Source organism: Brassica napus, chromosome C2 (genome assembly GCF_020379485.1).
Source record: "Brassica napus cultivar Da-Ae chromosome C2, Da-Ae, whole genome shotgun sequence".
Lineage (NCBI taxonomy): Eukaryota > Viridiplantae > Streptophyta > Magnoliopsida > Brassicales > Brassicaceae > Brassica > Brassica napus.
In genome coordinates this window covers 25,693,389-25,714,829 of record NC_063445.1, presented here as the reverse complement: position 1 = coordinate 25,714,829, position 21,441 = coordinate 25,693,389, and the positions used below count along the sequence as shown (strand labels likewise).

The window sequence follows — 21,441 nt, the reverse complement described above, 5'->3', positions numbered from 1 at the left end:
GATCGGCCAGCATATAGAAACCGTTTGATCTTGAATTTGATTGCATTAAAACATACATGGCCGTGTGGCATTAATCTTTCCTAGTACATGTAGAATTGAATTCTAGGATTGATCGCACCATGGTAAAGTTAGAATTGCATAACCAAATCTGTTGATTGTTCATATAGCCGTGCGGCTTGTTTGATAGCACCATGGTCGACTAGGATTGTTTGATACCATAAATGCATAAGACGTGTTGTGGCCGAGCTTGCATATATCATGCGGCCACGTGATCCCATTGTATATCTAATGTCTTGAATGATAAATGTGGATCAGATGTCGAAAATAGCAAACAGAGACTATGCAGCCCTTAATCTCTCTGGAGACAATTACTTGCAGTGGGCGCTAGACACAAGGATTAGTCTAAAGTCCAAGGGACTCGGTGATACCATCACTGAGGGTAATGATGAGAATGAAAAGAATAGATACAGGGCCATATGTTATATGCGCCATCATCTCATCAAAGGTCTTAAGGATCAGTACATGACAATTGAGAGTCCACTCGATCTTTGGAATGCTTTAAAGCACAGATACGATCACCAAAAGATGGTGTTGCTTCCAAAGGCAAGACACGACTGGATGCATCTCAGATTCATGGACTTTAAGTCCGTGGACGAATACAATTCAGCCTTGTTCAAAATCGTTTATATACTAAGGTTGTGTGGTGAAGAAGTGTCCGATGTGATGATGCTTGAAAAGACCTACACGACTTTCAATCAGTCGAATTCTGTGTTGCAGCAGCAGTACAGGACAAAAGGTTTTGCCACATATACTGATCTGATCTCATGTCTTCTCCTGGCCGAGGCGAACAATGAACTCCTTATGAAAAATAGTGGAGCAAGGCCGGTCGGGACAGCACCATTACCCGAAGCCCATGATGTGGAAAAGAAAGATCCCAAAGAAACCTACTACGCCCAAGACAACAGGAAACCATACGGTCAAGGCCGTGGTGGGTACAGGGGGCGTAGACGTGACAATCATAACGGTAGAGATAACTACTCAGCCGGCCGAAGGGGAAACCACCATAACCGTGGTCGTGGTTCCAATTACGGTCGGGGTCGAGGGAGTTATGGCCGTGGACGAGGTGGCATATCCAAACCATCTTACACGCCCAAGTCTTTATGTCACAGATGCGGGATGGACAATCATTGGGCCAAGAACTGTAGAACTCCAAAGCACTTGTGCGAACTCTATCAAGAGAGTATCAAGAACAAGAACCCGGAGGCAAATATGATCCAAGAGAACGGTCAAGATGACAAGGGATATGATGCTGACAATGAATCCGACAGGGACAGCAAAGATGACCAAATGGATTTTGAGACGTCCGACTGTCTAAAGGACTAGTTTTTCGAATCACATTGTCTTATTGCTTTATGTGTTTGATTTGGTGTTTTTACTTTATGAAATGACATTTACATTAATGAAAGTTTTAAGATATTACAAAGTCTCTAAAATCTAGAAATTTTATTTATAGAAATGAATGATGAGATGAGTGTACTTGTGGTGGATAGTGGCACAAGTCACACGATCCTAAGAGACAAAAGGTACTTTATGAATCTCACATTGCAAAGTGCAAAGGTACAAACCATTGCGGGTGAGGCCAGCCTGATTGAAGGTCACGGCCAGGCCTATGTGATGATGCCCAAGGGCACTCACCTAGAGATCAAAACCGCCTTGTATTCCCCAAGCTCTAGAAGAAGCTTACTGAGTTTCAAGGACATAAGGTTGAACGGTTTCCACCTTGAAACATGGGAAGAAGGAAACAAAGAATTCCTTAACATAACCTTGATCACCAAAGGCAATAAAAAGATCCTAGAGACCATGCCCGCAATGTCTACTGGTCTTTACTATGCACGGATCAGTATGGTCGAGGCAAACGCCTCAGAGCTATTCACTTTATGGCATAACCGGCTTGGCCATCCCGGAACAGGAATGATGCGAAAATTGATGATGAATTCTCAAGGGCACACTTTCAAAGGAGTGATCCCACGAAATCTCACATGTGCTGCATGTGCACAAGGGAAACTCATAACCAGGCCATCACCAACCAAGGTTAATAAAGAAACCTTGAACTTTCTGGAAAGAATCCAAGGGGACATATGCAGACCAATACACCCACCATGTGGGACGTTTAGATATTTTATGGTCCTTATTGATGCATCGACCAGATGGTCGCATGTATGTCTATTGTCCACTCGGAACCTAGCCTTTGCACGGCTGCTTGCTCAGATGATAAGACTGAGAGCACATTTCCCAGACTTTCCACTTAAGACTATACGTCTAGACAATGCTGGTGAGTTCACGTCCCAGGCGTTTAATGAATACTGTATGTCCATGGGGGTAAAAGTAGAACACTCCGTGGCACATGTCCATACACAGAACGGCTTGGCCGAGTCCTTCATTAAACGTATCCAGCTGATAGCCCGTCCATTACTTATGAAGTCTAAACTTCCGGTATCAGCATGGGGACATGCGGTTTTACAAGCAACTGAACTGATACGCATCAGGCCATCTAGTGAGCATAGATATTCGCCATCCCAATTACTTACGGGTCATGAGCCAGACGTGTCCCACATCAAAACATTTGGATGTGCCGTCTACGTTCCAATTGCTCCACCACAGAGAACTAAAATGGGACCGCAGAGAAGGATGGGAATATACGTAGGATATGAATCCCCAAGCATTATTAAGTATCTTGAGCCAACAACCGGTGATTTGTTTAAAGCCAGATACGAAGACTCACAGTTTGATGAGTCCACATATCCGTCCTTAGGGGGAGATAACAGCCGGTTGATAACAAAAGAATTGGATTAGACCATCGACATCTTGGCAAGATCCTCGGACTAAAGATTGTGATTTAGAAGTCCAAAAGATAATACATCTACAAGAGCTAGCTAATAGATTGCCAGATACATTTGCTGACCCAAATAGAGTGACAATATCACATATCCCGGCTTGTAATGCACCTGTAAGATTAGACGTCCAAGATGGACAGTGTCAAGTGGCTACAGAGTCTAAGCAACGTCTAAAACGTGGCAGACCAATTGGTTCCAAAGACAAACAGCCTCGGAAATCCAAGAAAGGTGCTGGAACCGAGAGCATCAAAGAAACCGTCCAGGACATAGATGGATCGGTCGAGCCGACCAGAATGGTAGAGCCGAGTGTACCGACCACACCCGATGATCCGGCCGTTCCTCCAAGTGAGGTCCGGGACGCTGGACTTCATGGGACACAAGAGCCGGACAATCAAGAGATCTCTATAAACCATGTGATGTCTGGAAAACAATGGAACAGAAAAGATATCAACGTTGATGATTTATTTGCATATAAAGTGGCACTTGAGATCATGGATAAAGATGAGGATCTAGAACCCACGTCCATACAAGAATGCATGCTAAGATCAGATTGGATCAAATGGAAACAAGCAATAAACGTGGAGTTAGAGTCATTGAGAAAGAGAGGCGTTTTTGGCCCTATAATCTTGACACCGAGAGATGTCAAACCAGTGGGATACAAATGGGTCTTTGTAAGGAAGAGAAATGAGAAGTAGTGAGATACAAAGCACGGCTTGTAGCACAAGGATTCTCACAGAGACCTGGAATAGACTATGAGGAAACTTATTCCCCTGTGGTGGATGCGACTACATTGAGATATTTAATCAGTCTGGCCGTGAAAGAAAACATGGATTTGCGCCTGATGGATGTAGTCACCGCATACCTGTACGGACCACTGGACAATGAGATACATATGAGAGTTCCAGAAGGCATTGAGCTCAAAGATAAGAAAGGTTCTCGAGAACAACATTGCATTAAGCTAAACAAAGCCTTGTACGGTTTAAAACAGTCAGGTCGGATGTGGTACAACCGGTTATCTGAGTACTTAACCAAAGAGGGTTATAAGAACGATCCAATAAGTCCATGTATATTCATAAAGAAGTTTGACAGCAAGGGCTATGTTATAATGTCTGTCTATGTGGACGACCTGAACATAATAGGAACCTCAGAAGAGATTTCCCAAACCGTCGAGTGTCTAAAGAAAGAATTCGAAATGAAAGACTTAGGAAAAACTAAGTTCTGTTTGGGAATAAAGTTTGAGTATAAGGCAAATGGCATCCTTGTGCATCAAGAAACTTATACAGAGAAGATACTCAAGCAATTCAGTATGGACCAGGCACACCCATTGCCGTGTCCTATGGTCGTAAGGTCCTTAGACCTTGAAAAGGATCCATTCGGTCCAAAGAAACCCGACGAGGAACCGCTTGGATCGGAAGTGCCTTACTTAAGTGCCATTGGGGCCTTAATGTATTTAGCTAGTCATACTAGACCGGACATAAGCTTTGCCGTGAGTTTACTATCCAGATTTGGATCATGTCCGACTTTAAGGCATTGGAACGGAGTGAAACATCTGTTCAGATATCTGCAAGGAACAAAAGATCTTGGTTTGTTCTATACCAACCGGCCAGGAGAGAATTTGGTCGGATATGCAGATGCTGGGTACTTATCTGACCCACACCAGGCTAGATCTCAAACTGGATATGTATTTACACATAGTGGAGCCGCAATATGTTGGCGTTCAACAAAGCAATCCTTAGGTTCTACATCATCCAACCACGCCGAGATCATAGCCATGTATGAGGCAAGCCGTGAACTTGTCTGGTTGAGGAACATGACCGGCCATGTCTTAAAAGAGAGTGGTATGTCCGTGGGACAAAAGAAGAGCCAATGATCATCTACGAGGACAATGCAGCGTGCATTGCTCAGCTCAAGGAAGGATACATCAAAGGAGACAGGACCAAGCACATCCTGCCCAAGTTCTTTTTCACCCACGATCTGCAGAAGGCAAAGGAGGTCCAAGTAGTTCAAGTTCGATCCAGCGACAACTCAGCCGACCTTTTCACCAAGTCTCTACCAACCTCAACATTCAGGAAGCTGGTTCATCAGATTGGGATGCGCCGCCTGAAGGATCTGCAGTGATGCCTTCATCAGGGGGAGTGTCATGCGTTATACTCTTTTTCCTGTCTACGGTTTCCATTTTTTCCCACCTTGGGTTTTTGGTTTTCCTAGAGAGGTTTTAACGAGGCAACATCGTGCATGATACGAGCCCATATGGTTCTAGCATCCAAGTGGGAGTGTTATGAACAATGTGGATTGCTAGAAGCCAAAGGCCAAAACCGTGGCCCATAGAGAGAGAGACCGCGGCCCAAAGGAGAGAGAGTCGGCCGCCTCCCTTGTTTAGAGTTTCCATTTATCTTTCATGTTTATCCATTAGGAGGTTTTCCTTTTTACTCTAGGTTTATGATTTGGATACTTTCCTTTTATCTATCCCTTGTATCCTATATAAGGGAACACTTTGATTCAGAAATAATACAGACACAGAACACGATTTCATCTCTTGTTCACAGCACTTTGTCTTTACACTTCTTTTTTTTTAGCAAATGTCTTCAGACTTTCTCAAACCGTAACCATTCAAATAACTGAAAACAGATTCTGGTCAAGCCGTGGGTAGTAAAAGTCTTTTGTCTTTAAGACTTGTAAGTTGTGTCGATCGTTTATTCCAATCCGACAAGTCTTAACCCTCCCACATTTTCTTTGTCTTTGTCAAGACATTGGTAAGCCGTGGGTAAGGAATCTGTTTTCAGCTATAGTCTCTGTCTTAAGACTTTCTCAAGCCGTACCATTCAAATAAATGAAAACAGATTCTCGTTAAGCCGTGGGTAAGAAATCTTTGTAAGCGGTGGGTAAGTAATCTGTTTTCAGTTATAGTCTTTGTCTTAAGACTTTCTCAAACTGTACCATTCAAATAACTGAAAACAGATTCTTGTCAAGCCGTGGGTAGTAAAAGTCTTTTTTTTTTTTTTTTTTTGTCTTTAAGACTATTGAGCCGCATGCTCTTATTTGCCATCCCCTAACATCCTTCTTTATACATACATGCACTACCAACCCATATTCTCGGTCCAATTACAATCTTGCTATAGGGGATGGCATAAGTTTCTTCTAGAGGCAGCAAGGGACAATGTTTCCAAATAAGAATCTAACAGAACACAATTAGATTAGTGTCTGTCTATGATCTTTTTTGGGGTTTGAAAAATAAAAACAAAACAAAACCAAAACAAAACAATGTTCCCAAATAAGAATCAATCAGAACACTATCTTTTTTTTGGGGGGGGGGGGGGGGGGGGGGGGGGGGGTGAAAAACAAAAACAAAAACAAAAACAATGTTCCCAAACAAGATGTGGTAGAACATGAGAAGAACGTCTACCTAAGCTCATGGTTCTGATAAAACCATAAGAAAACAAAAAGCTTTAAAGCGCTTCAAAATAAAACGGGAAACTCTAACGACATAGAGAGAATCTACCTTAGAGAGACGGTGTGAAGCGGAGAAACAAAGATCACTGCAAAAAAAAAAGAAGCTAAAATCTTCAGGAACATTTATGTTATAAAACTCGTATGTAAAATGCTACGTGAGGCATTAGAAATATATACCCCCCTCACAGGTTGCTTTTGAGGTAATGTTCTGTCATCTGCTCGCTCTAACTCAGACTGCTTGTCATCCACCAAAAGCTTCATCACTTGAATCTTGTTTAAAGTCTTCTTCTTCTTCTTCTTCTTCTTATTCTCTGTTTCTGTTATAAAACTCCAAAGAAGTGAGTATAAAAGAAGCTACTAACAGTAAATACTAGTGTCGCAAAGATGAAAACAAATATGATCAGAACTGAAAAAAACGACAGCGTTTGGTACAGGAGTTACACGAAACCCTAACATAGAGAGGCATACATCGTTTGGTTTCAGTGGATTTGAACAATTTTGGAAACCCTAAAACATACAGAGATGTACCTCGACGACGAGCGAGAGTCGGATCGGTTCCTGGCGAACGAGAAAAGGAACTTCTGATCAACATCAATAAAATTGCCATGAGAGATTTGATGCGAATTCACGATTTGCAGAAAGAGATCAAAACACTTATTACTAATCTGGATCGATATAAGAAGAGAGAAAATACGAAAACTAGTTTTGATTTGGGAGATAATTTAATCTCTCTCTCTCTCTCTCTCTCTCTCTCTCTCTCTCTCTCTCTCTCTAATTTTTGAGTCGGTCTCGAATCGATCAAGCGTTTGACAACACGCGTTTCTCCCGACGGTTATGTTTTAAAAATATGAGTCGATTTAATTTTCGTAATCGAACCGGTCTACCGTTCTTATAAAACCAACCTAAACCGAACCGGTTCTTTTTCCACGGTAATCGACGCAGAGATGTATGGGTGGCGAATCACTGAGTATCTAAACCGCTTCTGCGACGCCGTTTCATACGAAGACTCTTCTATGCTTTGTCGCCTCCTCTCTTTCTCTTCCAGGTGCTTAAATTTCTCTGTTTTGGTTAATAAGTTCTAGATTAGGGCTTGAAACCATGTGATAAAATTTGAGTTCATGTGTCTACTTGGATAGGACTGAATCTTCCTTGAGTATATTGATACTGCTCGGATATGGAGTTTGCGAGAAGAGACAATGTCCTGTGCAGTTTTAGTTTCTGGCCTCCGGATTTTCATTATACATTTATTTTGTGTTTTTTTTTTATATAATTCACAAACTATGCAGGTTACATACATGTGTCATACTGGAAGATTTGAAGTCTTCAACGAGAATTTTCCTGCTGGTGAGTCACTGATAGATTTTCTGTGGTTCATTTTGTGGTTTACTCTCTGATTAGTGATTAACCTTTATGCGTTTCATTGCTTTATGAGGATAATTGGCTTATTATATTCAGGATGATATTGAAGTATTTAATACCAGTGAAACTTTCTTTAGGAATCTTACCAAACGATAAACTGCTGCCAAAGTATAATCTTCATGAGGTAACAACTATTCCTTTTGTTTTGTAATAGTCTCTTCAATTATACATCAAATTGATATCTCTTAATCCAACTTCGCTATGTGTCCAGTACATGAATGTTGTGCAAGCTCCGAGAAAGGGTGATCTCAGGCTTCGTCAACATAGCTCTTCAAGAACAAGAAGATCGGTATGTCTTTCTGTTGACCTCTTACTGTACTTATCTACATCCTTGTGTTAGACTAGTGTAAGAGCATTGTGATTAGCGTAGGTGGCTTCTAGTGTATTGTAGCTGTGTTCACAGCTCAGCAGTGGCTGGTTAGTTATAGAGCTAACAGGTTAAATGAGAGTAGAGATGCTCTTGTTAGTCAATCATATATAAGATTGTTTAATTTGGATTATTAGATCACTGAACAACTTGATATCAATCAGGTTCTTGAGGTCCGGTGTCTTGGAAAAGCTGGAGCTCCAAGTCTACCAGGGACTCATGAAGAAAATGTAAGTAGTTGTTGTAAAACACTCTCAGGTTTCTTCAGTTTCATAACTCTTTTTTTTTTTTATCATCCCGAAGCTGAGTGATCCAGCGAGAGGTCACCAACTGAAGCTTGAAGTGATTGCCAGTTGAACAAAAAAAAAAAAAAAGTGATTGCCAAAGCACTTAGATGGCTAGAGATAGATATGGATCTCGACGTTATGCCAGTCCGTATTAATCATGGAATAGAGAAGGTTTGAAGAGAGAATAGTCCAAATTGAATAAGAGTAGGGACAAGTAAAACATAGGTGATCTCTGGTCTCATTAAACTCTTTGCAGAATAGAAAGTGATGAATCACTCTCCAGTTCCTGCTCCATATCACCGTGTAGAGACAGTCACGAAAGGCTAATCAAGAAATAAAAAGCTTATCGCGGAACAGTTTGGGGAACCTCACTATATACGAACCATTCAACCAGTGTCAAGAAAATTTATATTAAAAAAAAAAACAAAGCTATGTATTTTGTGGATCAACTATTATGAACCATCAATGCCGATATATTTTGAAAAAAAAAAACCAAAAGTTAATTATCTAACTATATTAAATTTTATACCCTATTTTGAAAACGTCTAGGAGGTGCTCTTATCTTCTTCAGTCTTGACCTCTAGGCGAACCACTCGCTTAGGTTGCATTAAGGCATCCAGCTTCTTCGAGATATCTTTTGTAGAGCGGATCTTTCTTCTTTCTTCGACGTATGCGAATATCTTCATCAGATTCGTAGCTGGCTTCATCAAAAGCAGCACAAGAACAAACATCAAAGTAGCAATGTCCATCCCTGTCCTTAAAAGGATAGATTATAGTGAATGTCTCCAGTTACCTAGTTGTCAGTATGTGTTTCCTTTGTTGGGTTAAAACTTTTATTGTATGATAAAAGTAAAAGACTAAACTAACCATCATGTCCGCATAAATGGAGATTTACGCTGGACAAAAAAGTTAAATCCAAAGAACCGAATTTAATCCGAAAAAGTAATACTAAATGCAAACCAAAACTAGTTAAACACTTGAACGGGTTTAAAACTTTGGTATATAAAGAACCGAAACAGAATCCGATCCGAAATATTTTTGGTATCTAAATGTATACTTATATTAATTATTTACGAGTTAATATCTTAAAATATCAAAATATATTTGATATTTTAAAATTTTCCAAAATACTTGAAAATATATACATATACTCAAAAGTAAATATATAAAATAGCTAAACAATACTCAAAACACCAAATATTATACATATATCTATTAATTTCCCATTTAAATATTCAAGCTAATTTTTAAGTTAAGTTTAGGTATTTTGGCATATATTATTCAAATTTCTAAGTTATATATTATTTTATTTTTAGATTTTGAAAAATTTAAAGTATATATGAATATTAAATTTTACAAATAATTTAAACGGGTTATCCAAACCCTAACCAAACCCGAACTAAAATTTATAAATGTCCTGAATTTCAAAATTTTAAATATATCTGAACTAAATCCAAATATCCACTCCTAGTTCATCTTAAGCTTAATTTGTCACACACTACACTTACATACATAAAAAAGGTAAAAGTAAATAGTATTACCCTTCTCTTCGCTGCTATTGTTCTCTTTGTGCAGCTTTTGGTGAGTAATATTTTCTTGTATGTTAAAGTAAGTAGGCATGCGATTTATAACCGAATTGAACTCTCTGAACTGAAATTTTGGTTAGTTCGGTAATGAGTTTGGTTCAGTTCGGCATGTTTATGAAAAATCGGTTTTGATTCGGTTCGATCCGGTGATAGGTTATTCGATTTTTCAAACAAAAAATTGTTAACTAAATTTCAAAATGAGCTAACGGAATCAACCAAAATTTCAAACTGAACAAACCGAAATTAATCCGATTGAACCAAATTTTAACAGAATTTTAACTGAAATCAAAATTCAGCTATTTTATCGTGATTAGTTGTATTTGAGTGAAACTGACAGTAAACTATTTTACTCTAAATTTTGCTACTCTAATCATATCTTCCAGCCATACTTTGAGTGTGATTGGATAATGAAGGGTAAATGAGAAGAAAGTTAGGTGAAAATAAGAGTAGAAATAGAAATGGAAAGAAGAGTAAAATAGAGTAAACTAGTATGGACCCCATGCTAAGCATGGGAATATTTTTTTTGTTACAAAGAAAACCAAATTTCAATTATATATAACTAAAATTACATATATAATGTAACTTTGATTTATCAGTGGGAGATGAATATACCAAAACAAACCATCAACACACATTTATACATGATTAATTTGGAAATGTGATTTAACATCTGAAATGTGATTTCTTCATCATTTTTTGGGGGGCGATGGGGTGAACTGAGTTTTTAGCTTGTTTTATTAAAACGAAAACTGTTTTTTCATTTACTCCATATGTTTCAATTTAAGTATCATTTTGGGTTTGTGCACACATATTTAAAAAATAATTAATTTTATATATTTCCTATATAAAAACACAATTACCCAGGAAAATATTAATTATTTTATGTTTTCAATAGTTACTAAAACAATCCAGGAAATTTGTAAAAGATAACTTGAAAAAGTTCAAAATTAATTACAGAAAATGATTAGAAATTTAGTTTTAAAAATTGTAAAAATTAAAAAGTAAACAAAATTATTGTTTATCTGAATTATGAATGATCAAACGTTCTGAACTCTGTATATTCCATTCGTCTTCAACCTTCACCAACTTTTTACTTACAACATATATCATCCAAACTTTTCTTTATTTGCTCATATCTTCTTCTCCTTTCTTGTAGTTTTGATTTCTCATGCACGCCTACAGCAAACTAAAATAGTTTTATAAACTGAGCAATACCAAGACTAATTAATGCTTTTAAGGTTTTGTTTACTCAGATTTTGAAGCATAAGTTTCATATGAACTCGTTATGAATTTAGTGAGAAGAAACCCATCATACAAAGTAACAAAGTAATCCAGGTGATGAATGATAAAAGTTTGAAATTAATGCAGAAAAAGATATGAAGAAACCCGTAAGAAAAGAAGATAGGCTTGTAAAAAATATTTGGTTAAATGTTCTACAGTTCGTGCACAAGAAAAAAAAGAATTGATTTACGTGCAAAGTGGTGGAGATAGTGGCTTTAATTGAGGAACGGTTGAATAGTCTTAGTTAAAAGATGACTAGGGTTTTGGGAGATGTGCTAGGCGATTATCAGATCCAAAATCTCTGACGGCGCTCGACGACAATATCATTGTAACCTTACCTCCTACGCAAGGAAGACTACTCCACACTTCTTGTTTAGGCCTTGTAGGGTTATAACGGCTTTAAAACAATCCGATCTAGTTGTTTACTACGTTATTTCGCTCTTTTTCCAAAAAGCATACTTATTCCATTACGAAAGCCTAAAGGTTTCTCTTTGATATTCTAGCTCTGTGCTAAGTTTTGTGTGATTATCCTATTCCGGACGATGATTTCACAGTCAAACCTAATCCGTCAAGGAGGCAACCCTTCCTCAGCACGGCGTAATCTGGATCTGGCAGCAAAGGATGAGATTATCTGCATCCCAGCATGTGATCTGTCTGAGGCGTTTGAACGTTTCAAGAGAACACTTATTGGTAGAGTCTTTCACAGAGGAGGAAGAAGTGTTGAAGCGATGATTGCCCTCCTTCCGAGAGCTCGTATCTGGAACGTGGAAGGGAGAGCACGCGGGGTGAATCTGGGTAACGGCCGGTTCCGCTTTGATTTTGATAAGGAGGAAGATCTCGTCATGGTGCTGAATAAGAGGCCTTGTCACTTTAATCATTGGATCTTTGCTCTGGAACGATGGGAACCATCAACAAGCGAAAACTTCCCCAACACGATCCCTTTTTGGATCAAGATCACGGGTGTACCAGTGCACTTCTGGAATGATGATACCTTCAATGCAATTGCAAAAGCACTGGGCAAGAAGGTGGATATTGATGCAAAGAACGCTCGTATCCAAGTCGCTATTGATGCAGATCAACCTCTAAAGATGGAGGCAAAAGTGGAATTTCCCAATGGAGATTTCGGAAAAGTATACATGCATACGAAGGCCTCAACCGTCACTGCTATGGATGTAAACGTATCTCCCATGATATTTACTCTTGTTTGGATCTGGCTTAGGAGGAGCGTGAGAAAAAGATAAAAGAATTTCGGGAGCTCAACGCATCGGCCTCTCAAGCCCACACGTACCAAGCTCTGGCTGGACCGGGGGGGGGGGACTACAAGGGCAGTGCACCAAGTAACAAGAGACCACGGTCCCCAAACTGTGAAGCCAATCAGCGTTCCCCAAAGAGGGGGGGTTTTCCTGGTCAATCCAGAGATGGTAAGCGACAAAAGGAATCAGACAACTATTGGACTTCAAAAGCCTTCGCGAACTGTGATGGCCCTTCAAAGACGATGGAGCGTAGAAGAGAGGAGAGGGAGGTGCGAATTCCACGGTACAACCAAAATTCTACCGTGTGGAACCGGCTAGAGGGTCGAGTTGATGGTAAAGATAGAAAAACGGCAGAGGCCTATAACTCTCGACTGAGGCAAGGCTCGATGGATCAAGAGAGAGGAAGTGAGCCTTATAGCTGGAAGGAGCGACACTATTCTCACAAATCACAGGCCTCTCATCAAGTCAGGAGACCGCGGGCTGAGGTGAATGAAGGAAAAAGCTCTAGCCCCTCCAGAACTGTTACAAATCCGAAGCATCAAAGAACCCATACCCCTAAGAAAGCAGATTCGCAACAAACCATATCAGGTGGATTACATGAGCGTAGTAGCATGGGTGGCAAGGTACTGGAGTTCTGGTGGTACATAAAAACGAAACCACCGAAGAAAGACGAAGATGTCTCAAAGGAAAAGCAACCATACAGGAAGAACCAACTGCCAATTCTCCTACCCCCTCAGACGATGCTAACCAGGGACATAGGTACTGTTGTATTCAGGAAAGAAAGGACCCACTTGACTCCAATTGCTCCCAGGTTTGTATCCTCCCCGCTCAGACTTAGGGATGAACCCGAGGAACCTTGCCTAGACCTAGTGACCCTGATGAAATCGAGCCACATTGATGATATGGTTCTGACTAGAGAAGAGGAGGCTGAAGTCGATAAGCTAGCGGAGGAGTTTGGTGATGCAGTAATGGATGAGACAATGGTCCAAAACGATGATCTTCTGGTTGATGAACCTGGTTATGATGCAGAGATAATTGCTATCTCACAACTCTCTCTAGCAAATGATGTGAACAATGATAACAGTGTAACTTCAGAAGCGGCTAAAGCACCGCAGCCCACCAAGACGTAACAAACTAAAAACAAGAGCGTTGTCTTATCGAGGACCCTGCCAATAGGAACGAGTCAAGGTAAGATGGGTGGCACAAAAGAAAAAAAGAAAACTATCCAAAGCATGGAATTGAAGGGAGCTCAAGCTTCCAAGAAGCTGAATGCGCTAAGAGGACGTCCATCTCCGAGAAAGAGAGGCTCGGGTAATTTAAGGAAATCTAACTCTCATGCTGTCCCTCGTCATGAGGTGTTTACATCTGCTAAAAGTACGATGTCTTTTGTTTCAGGTTCGGTGGGGTCCCAGAAACCACCCAGTAAGAAGATACGAATACAATTTCATGGAACTGTCAAGGGGCCGGAGCCTATTTGACCAAGCAACATCTCCGGGAGTTACATCGTTTTTTTGCACCTTCTTTTCTTTTTCTTTCTGAAACAAAAAACACTCGTTCTTTTCTGCAAGACTTTCAATTTTCGTTTGGTTATAATAAATTGTTCACCGTGGAACAGGAAGGTAGAAGCGGTGGACTAGCACTTTTTATATGGATTCTTATGATGTGTCTATTCTCTATTTCTATAATCGTATGATTGATATTTCAGCTACTATAGAGGGACACAAAGTTTTTATGACTTTTGTTTATGGTGATCCGGTCGTGGAGTGCCGAGACTACGTATGGGAAAGATTGACCCGAATGAGTGGCGACTTCAACGAGATTACCGGGAACCATGAGAAGAGAGGAGGAAGAAAAAGACCTGAGACTTGTTTCCTTGCCTTTAAATCCATGCTAGCTGATTGTGGAATGATTGAGTTCCCGTACAAGGGTAACCCCATGACATGGATGGGCTACCGCAGATCCGGCAAAGTTCAATGCCGCTTGGACCGTACTATAGGCAACAAAGATGGGCACCACATCTTCACCCACACCAATGTGGAGTACCTAAAGCTATGGGGTTCTGACCACCGGCCTGTTCTTACAAGGATTCAATCTCGATCTGTCAGACTCCAGAGAAGTTTCAAGTTTGATAGACGATGGCTAGATAAGAAAGGTCTAAAGGAAGCAATCGAAGAGGGATGGGGACCAGAAGAAACTAATGGAAATCGCACGCTCCATATTAAATTATGCGATGTTCGCCGTGCGATCTCAAGATGGAAAAAATCGAACCCCTCCAATACGCAGAAGAAGATTGAAACCATTAAGGAGCAACTCGAGAAAGCCCATACCGATGATTCCGTCATGAGTGAAGAGCTCCTAAACCTTAAGTGGAACCTATGCACAGCCTTTCGGGAAGAGGAACTATATTGGAGGCAGAAGAGTCGGGCTTTGTGGCTAAAATATGGAGATAGAAATACAAAATTCTTCCACGCCATTACTAAACAGAGACGAGCTCGTAATCGGATCACAAAACTGAAAAAACCAGGCGGAGGATGAGCTGAAAGCGAAGAAAACATTGAAAAAGTTGCTTTTGAGTATTTTCAAAATCTCTTTACCACATCAGAGACATGAGATTTTGAGGAAGCTCTCCGGTTTATTTCCGTGAAAGTTACTCCAACCATGAATGAGACCTTGACGTGAATACCAACCGATGAAGAAATCAGGAAGGCCATCGACAATATCAATCCCGATAAGGCACCTGGCCCGGACGGTATGACAAGCCTCTTCTATCATAGCTTTTGGGAGGTTACAGCAAAAGAGATAATAGCGATGGTTAGGAATTTCTTTGAGACAAGTGATTTTGATCCACGGCTAAACCAAAAAAATATTTGTCTGATTCCCAAGACAGAAAGGCCGCGAGATATGACGGAGTTCTGGCCTATTAGTCTCTGCAATGTTAGCTATAAGATCATTTCAAAAATCTTATGTTCCCGCCTGAAGAAACTACTCCCGAAGTTAATCTTGGAGACTCAATCCGCCTTTGCGGCGAAACGACTCATACGAGATAATATTCTGCTGGCGCAGGAAGCCTTCCATGCCCTGCGTACCAATCCTATGTGTAAGGCAAAATTTGTTGTGATCAAGACGGATATGAGCAAAGCTTACGATCGGGTCGAATGGAATTTCCTTGAGGCACTGTTATTAAAATTGGGCTTCTCGGAGAGATGGGTATCCTGGATTCGATGGTGTATCTCCTCGGTTACATATCAAATTCTGTTAAATGGGGAACCAAAAGGAAATATTCAACCATCTCGAGGTTTACGTCAGGGAGACCTGCTATCACCCTTTCTGTTTATTCTGTTGACTGAAGCTCTGATCTCACAGTTGAAAGGGGCAGAGGATGAAGGTAGGATAACTGGCCTAAAAATCGCGAGGGCAAGTCCTGCTGTTTCACATCTCCTCTTTGCATACAATAGCCTATTTTTCTGCAAAGCTGATGTCCAGAAATGTGTTGATTTGATGTGGATTATAACAGTGTATGGGAAGGCTTCGGGACAGCAATTAAATCCCGGGAAATCATCTATCTTGTGTGGTAGTAAAGTCGACCATGAGATAAAAAAAAGCGCTCAAGCAAACGCTGGGTATCCAAAAGGAAGGCGGTATGAGAATGTACCTTGGTCTACCTGAAAAAATCTGTGGATCTAAACGACAGGTCTTTGCCTTCATTAGGAAGCGACTTAATGACCGGATCAATTCTTGGTCGGCAAGACTTTTATCAAAAGGAGGCAAAGAGGTTCTTCTAAAATCAGTCGCTCAAGCCCTTCCCACCTATGTAATGTCATGTTTCCTCCTACCAAAGGAGATTATAAATAAGCTTCAAGCTGCAATAGCAAAGTTTTGGTGGAGCACGAAAGCAAACAATAAAGGTCTGCATTGGATAGCCTGGGAGAAAATATGCTTGTCTTTCGATAAAGGGGGTCTAGGTTTCAGAGACCTGCATGACTTTAATCTGGCCTTACTAGCCAAGCAACAGTGGAGGCTACTACACAATCCCAACTCTCTCCTTGCCCGAGTCCTGAAAGGAAGATACTTCCGGCATACTAGTCCTATGGAAGTTAAATCGTCAAACTCCCCATCCTACGGATGGGGAAGTATTCTAGCAGCTCAAGACCTTCTGCGGGAAGGGTTGCGAAAGATGATAGGAACAGGACAAGATACACGCGTGTGGCTAGACCCATGGATCTCGACGTCACCGGCACGAGCAGCTATGGACGCCGGATTCTATCGCGACCAGGACCTCCGTGTTAGTTATCTCATTGATGAGAATTCGAAACAATGGAGATCGGACCTCCTGGAAGCGCTGATAGACCCAGGAGACATCCCGTTAATACGGAGTTTACGCCCCAGTTATATTGGCAAAAAAGACGGTTTCTGCTGGACCTATACGAAGTCAGGGCTTTACACGGTTAAGTCCGGGTACGACCTTGCTTCACAATTAAAAGAAGAAGAAACAGAACAACAGGTCACAGAGCCAAGCACGACGGCCCTCAAGGCAATGATATGGAAGTATTTCCTATGGCTAGCTCTAACAGAGTGTTTAGCGAGCTGTAGTCGACTTGTTGATAGGCATTGCGGGACGGATCGTACCTGCCCAAGATGTGGATTTGAGGAGGAAACAATTAATCACTGCTTATTTCTATGCCCACCTGCCCTCCAGACCTGGGCTCTATCGGGAATACCGTCGTCTCCAGGTTCTTTCCCGAGTGGTTCGCTGGTGGAAAACTTTGACTACTTACTCCTGAAGGCAAAAAACCTGGGTACTCCTACCACTGCACTGGCTTGCTTTCCATGGATCGCGTGGTTCATCTGGAAAGCATGGAATGAAAAGATTTTTAATGGTAAGGAAATCCTACCGCTGGATACGGTTAACCACGCTATTCGAGAAGAAGAAGAATGGCGAGTGGCGCAAATTATATCATCACCTAAAGCGCTGACAAAATTTGCAAATGCAGACGTTCAGAATGAATCACCATTCCCTCGATGCCAAGTGGATGCATCCTGGGTGACGAATTCAAACGTCTTTGGTGGCGGCTTTGTTTTTTATTTCGAACCAGGTTCCCATACCTATGGTTCTCTTGGGATGCAACAGGTCTCATCCCCACATCATGCAGAGTTTAACATCTTGCTTTGCGCAATGAAATATTCTTTGCAATTAGGCTACACTTCAATGTCTTTCAAATCGGATTGCCTAGAGCTTGTGAGGCTGATAAATGAAGAAGAAGATTGGCCAAGTTTGGCTTCAGAATGGAATGAATTCTCCTTTTTGGTATCTGAGTTTCATGAATTTTCTATTTCCTTTATACCTCGTAATCGCAATGTAATAGTTGATCTCCTTGCCAAAGGAGCTCGTCTCCAAAACTCTATTTTCTCCCATGTAAACTCTTTGATTCCGACATGGTTAGCGCCACATGCTAACCGTTTCGTCTTGAATTAATAAAACATGGTGTTTGTCGTCAAAAAAAAAAAATTTGAGGAACGGTTAAGAGCAATTTTATTTTTCATCCGAGAGAATTTTAACTATATTAATGATGCATTTTAATGTTTATTTTAAAATTATATTAATCACAAGCCATGTGTCAGAATTTGATTCATCATGTGACTTGTGATTTAGTATACAAATGATGTGTTTACTGTTATGTATATGAGAGTAAACATGTGTCAACATTTACCTCTGTTTGATTAGTAATATGAGGAAATAGAAAGAAACGTGTTTTTACTCGATTGAGAAATTAAATATTTTTTTCACTTTTAATTTTTACTCTAAGGGTGTAACTGGTATTTAATGGAGTAAAAAGTGAAAAAAGTGGAATATGAAAAAAAAAACCTAAAATTTTCCTCCTAGTTAATGTAAAGTAATTAATTACTCTACTTTTACTTTCTTTTAGCGTAAATAAAGTGAAAACATGTTTTACCTGATTGGACAAAACTGGCGTAACGCGGCATAAATATCTTTTACTCTATTTTTTTCTTGCCAATTGTGCTTTTCAATTGCACTCTAAAGCTGACAACCAATCACATTAATAAATGAAACTAATTTTTCTTATTATAAACCTATTTTAATCAAATAATTACAGAATTATTATCAAATATTATAAATCAATATATTTTAGCGAACTATAGATATTATATTTTACCATTATCAAAAATTCCTTTTGCTTGATATTTAGTTTGATTTTAAGTTTTGGTTTATATCTGTACCACCCAATCCTTAATAATAAAACCCAAACTAATCTGAATAGTTATGTTTAAAATTATTGATATAGTATTCAATATATTTTTTATACATTGAAAATATAAATTACTAAAAATTCAAAAAATATTTAATTATATTGTAAATATTGAAATTCATTCATTAACTTATAAAAGTATATAAGTTATGTTATTTTATGCGACTTCGTATAGATCATCATTTTAATTTTTTTCTTATTGTTTTTTTTTTAAAACAACATCAAATGTACAAACAAAAATGAAAATATATTTACACATCGTAGATGAAGAACCAGACTCGTGCATTGAAATAAAACTGATCTTATTTTGTTTAATTAAAACAAAATATAGATGTATTTCAAATTAAAGAAATATATCTAACTCAATATATCGATAAATGAATAAATGGATCAATCCAATATTTTACACCCAAAATTAAAAATCTAATTATAAGAATAATTATAGTAATAACACCAAAAAGCAGATGCAATATAATATACTCAAAAAATAATTAAACCGATTAAACACTATATATCTAAAATCATATGTCAAATTAAAATAACATAATACTATTTATTTTATTGATATTTGTATTTGTGCATGAGGACATAAAAATCATCTAGTAACTCATAACCAACAATAGACATTGTTCCTTCGATCGACGACAATAAACATCATATAACGGCACCTAGCAGGTTGGTACTATGTCTTGGTAATTATAATTTAATTTGATTAAGATGGTATCCTAGATAGCATGATGTTATTGATGATGTAGTGGAATCAGTCTAAACTAATATACTATATGTTAAGATTTATGCGATGTGAATACGATCATCTAAGTGGTAAGTTATGCATTGGAATTGTTGTTTTGAATGTGGAATTTTATGTGACTTCATATATAGTTGAATAATGTTAAATGAAGTTTAAGTCACAGGAGAAGCCTTTTTACAATTTTGGGATAAACTTGTCTCATGCAAATCCAACTATTCTGTTGTAACAGACCAGATGTACTTATGGGCTAGATGTTATATCGGAGCTAGATCGGATGTCCGTGCTAGAAGCCAGACGCTAAAATAGAGCCAAATGTACGTCACCAGATGTCTAACTCCTCGTTTAGTATGATATTGTCCGTTTTGGATCTAAACCTTCACGAATTTGTTATTAGGTCGTTATTCCCAAAAAACCTCATTACTAATTGGGATTTGACCAGATATTTATATATATATATATAGGGGAATTTTACTTATACACTTTTCTTGATACCACTATTCAACTTTACCATCAATAAAATGACATTTTCAAAAATACCACATTTATTAATGTGTAAAAGATAATACTGCCCTTAACTTATCTTCTCTCTCTCCCTCTCCCTCTCCCTCTCCCTCTCCCTCTCCCTCTCTCTCTCTCTCTCTCTCTCTCTCTCTCTCTCTCTCTCTCTCTCTCTCTCTCTCTCTCTCTCTCTCTCTCTCTCTCTCTCTCTCTCTCTCTCTCTCTCTCTCTCTCTCTCTCTCTCTCTCTCTCTCTCTCTCTCGCGAACCGTCGTCCAGATCCACCGTCGACGTCCAGACCCGCCTTCGACGTCTCCGTTTAGTTCCGCCGTCGACGTCTCCGTCCAGATCCGCCGTCGATGTCTCCGTCCAAATCCACGAAGCATACGAGATCGAGAATCAAAACCTCAAAATGTAGAATCCTCAGCAAGAATCACAACTTGTAAGTAATTTTCTCGGATTTTGTTGTTTCGATCTAAGAGAAAGAGTTATCTATTAATAGTCAGATCTAAGAGAAAGATTTCCGATAGTGAACATTGAGTTTTTGAATATTTATAACCCTGTATAAATCTAAGTTATTTAGTAATGTAATTGACATGTTCAGTTTCCGACACTCATGAAAGAAGGGTATGTTCAAGCTTATATGAGAGCCACAACCCTGCCCTCACACATTTGCTTTCATCTACAATAGTAATCACCAAATTCATCATTGGCTTTGGTTTTTTCTTAAGTCTTATTGACCAATCATTGACATTTCTTTTAGTTTCTTCTTGTGTCTTAGATTGCAGAGTCTGTCCCTTTAGCAGTGATAAAAGGTATGCTACAACGCAAGTGAAGGCTCCACCTCAGCTGCAGAAAACGGTGTGTTAAATAACTCAGTTTCTGTTGCTCTTTCTTGCATTTTTGTCTCATATGTCAGTTGTTTCCTATGATTTGATGTCTCACATCAACTATTTATAAGTGCAGGGTGCTGTTAGAGTGTTGCGGGTAAGCCATGGATTTGTTTACGAACCTTATGCACTTCATGAGAAAATCTCGTGTTTGCAAAGTAACTTTGGCATTATACTTACCTTTATTACTTATATGTTTTGAGAAATGTTGTTTCTAATGCCAAGAGTCAACATGTCTGCGTTTCTTTCAATAGTAATCATTTTTTAAACTCTCAAGTATAATCTAGTCTTTCGACATTGAACGGCAGAGCATAGTTTTTCTCGTAGAATTGAGTTTTTTTTTTAAGAACTGCAAGTGAGTTACAAATTTGTTGCTTCTGCAGGTGCTTGTACGTGACATATGGGACTTTGAGAAGTCTCTATTCCACACAGGAGCTTGCTTGCGTCTCTGTGGCCATATTAAATTTCCTTCAAAGGATATAATCCAACCTGCCCTCTAA

At 39.3% G+C, this 21,441-nt stretch overlaps 3 protein-coding genes and 1 long non-coding RNA gene across 11 annotated transcripts; 3 read left to right on the top strand and 1 right to left on the bottom strand.

The window, feature by feature from the left end:
• The first annotated feature begins 483 nt into the window (after nt 1-483).
• Nucleotides 484-1,383, top strand: LOC111203094. Its single transcript, XM_048748890.1, has one exon. The coding sequence runs from the start codon at nt 484-486 to the stop codon at nt 1,381-1,383; it is 900 nt and encodes a 299-aa protein (XP_048604847.1).
• A 3,912-nt stretch (nt 1,384-5,295) lies between these two features.
• LOC111202933 lies at nt 5,296-7,155 on the bottom strand. The gene is made up of 3 exons (XR_002655854.2): nt 6,873-7,155; nt 6,522-6,661; nt 5,296-6,430 (listed from the first exon to the last, which is right to left on the bottom strand). It is a non-coding gene; the product is annotated as an uncharacterized LOC111202933 (long non-coding RNA).
• A 29-nt stretch (nt 7,156-7,184) lies between these two features.
• LOC106394671 (enhanced ethylene response protein 5-like) lies at nt 7,185-8,915 on the top strand. Of its 8 annotated transcripts, none has more exons than XR_007319455.1 (7): nt 7,185-7,389; nt 7,481-7,542; nt 7,631-7,688; nt 7,800-7,887; nt 7,975-8,052; nt 8,295-8,360; nt 8,434-8,915. XR_007319455.1 is itself a non-coding variant. In XM_048747703.1 (7 exons), the coding sequence occupies exons 2-7, from the start codon at nt 7,519-7,521 to the stop codon at nt 8,485-8,487; spliced, it is 327 nt and encodes a 108-aa protein (XP_048603660.1). In that variant the 5' UTR covers nt 7,185-7,389; nt 7,481-7,518; the 3' UTR covers nt 8,488-8,915. The 8 variants fall into 8 exon arrangements, 4 of the variants coding, with proteins under 4 accessions (XP_048603660.1, XP_048603659.1, XP_022551919.1 ...); XM_048747703.1 differs by having other exon boundaries at nt 7,841-7,887; XR_007319454.1 differs by having other exon boundaries at nt 7,481-7,688.
• Nucleotides 8,916-15,438: 6,523 nt separating this feature from the next.
• LOC106393846 lies at nt 15,439-21,441 on the top strand. Its single transcript, XM_013834503.1, has 6 exons — nt 15,439-15,744; nt 15,901-16,185; nt 16,229-17,807; nt 20,833-20,912; nt 21,018-21,038; nt 21,325-21,441. Exons 1-6 carry the CDS (start codon nt 15,439-15,441, stop codon nt 21,439-21,441), a joined length of 2,388 nt encoding a protein of 795 aa, XP_013689957.1.

Bases quoted from the DNA above. Each gene is read 5' to 3' on its own strand.
- LOC111203094 (XM_048748890.1), top strand. From the start codon at position 484: ATGCGCCATCATCTCATCAAAGGTCTTAAGGATCAGTACATGACAATT.
- LOC106393846 (XM_013834503.1), top strand. From the start codon at position 15,439: ATGACGGAGTTCTGGCCTATTAGTCTCTGCAATGTTAGCTATAAGATC. The intron at 16,186-16,228 runs GTACCTTGGTCT...TCTAAACGACAG, and splicing joins AAGGAAGGCGGTATGAGAAT to GTCTTTGCCTTCATTAGGAA. The intron at 21,039-21,324 runs GTAAGCCATGGA...TTGCTTCTGCAG, and splicing joins GTGCTGTTAGAGTGTTGCGG to GTGCTTGTACGTGACATATG.
- LOC106394671 (XM_048747702.1), top strand. From the start codon at position 7,541: ATGTCCTGTGCAGTTTTAGTTTCTGGCCTCCGGATTTTCATTATACAT. The intron at 7,888-7,974 runs GTAACAACTATT...CTATGTGTCCAG, and splicing joins CAAAGTATAATCTTCATGAG to TACATGAATGTTGTGCAAGC. The intron at 8,361-8,433 runs GTAAGTAGTTGT...ATCATCCCGAAG, and splicing joins CAGGGACTCATGAAGAAAAT to CTGAGTGATCCAGCGAGAGG.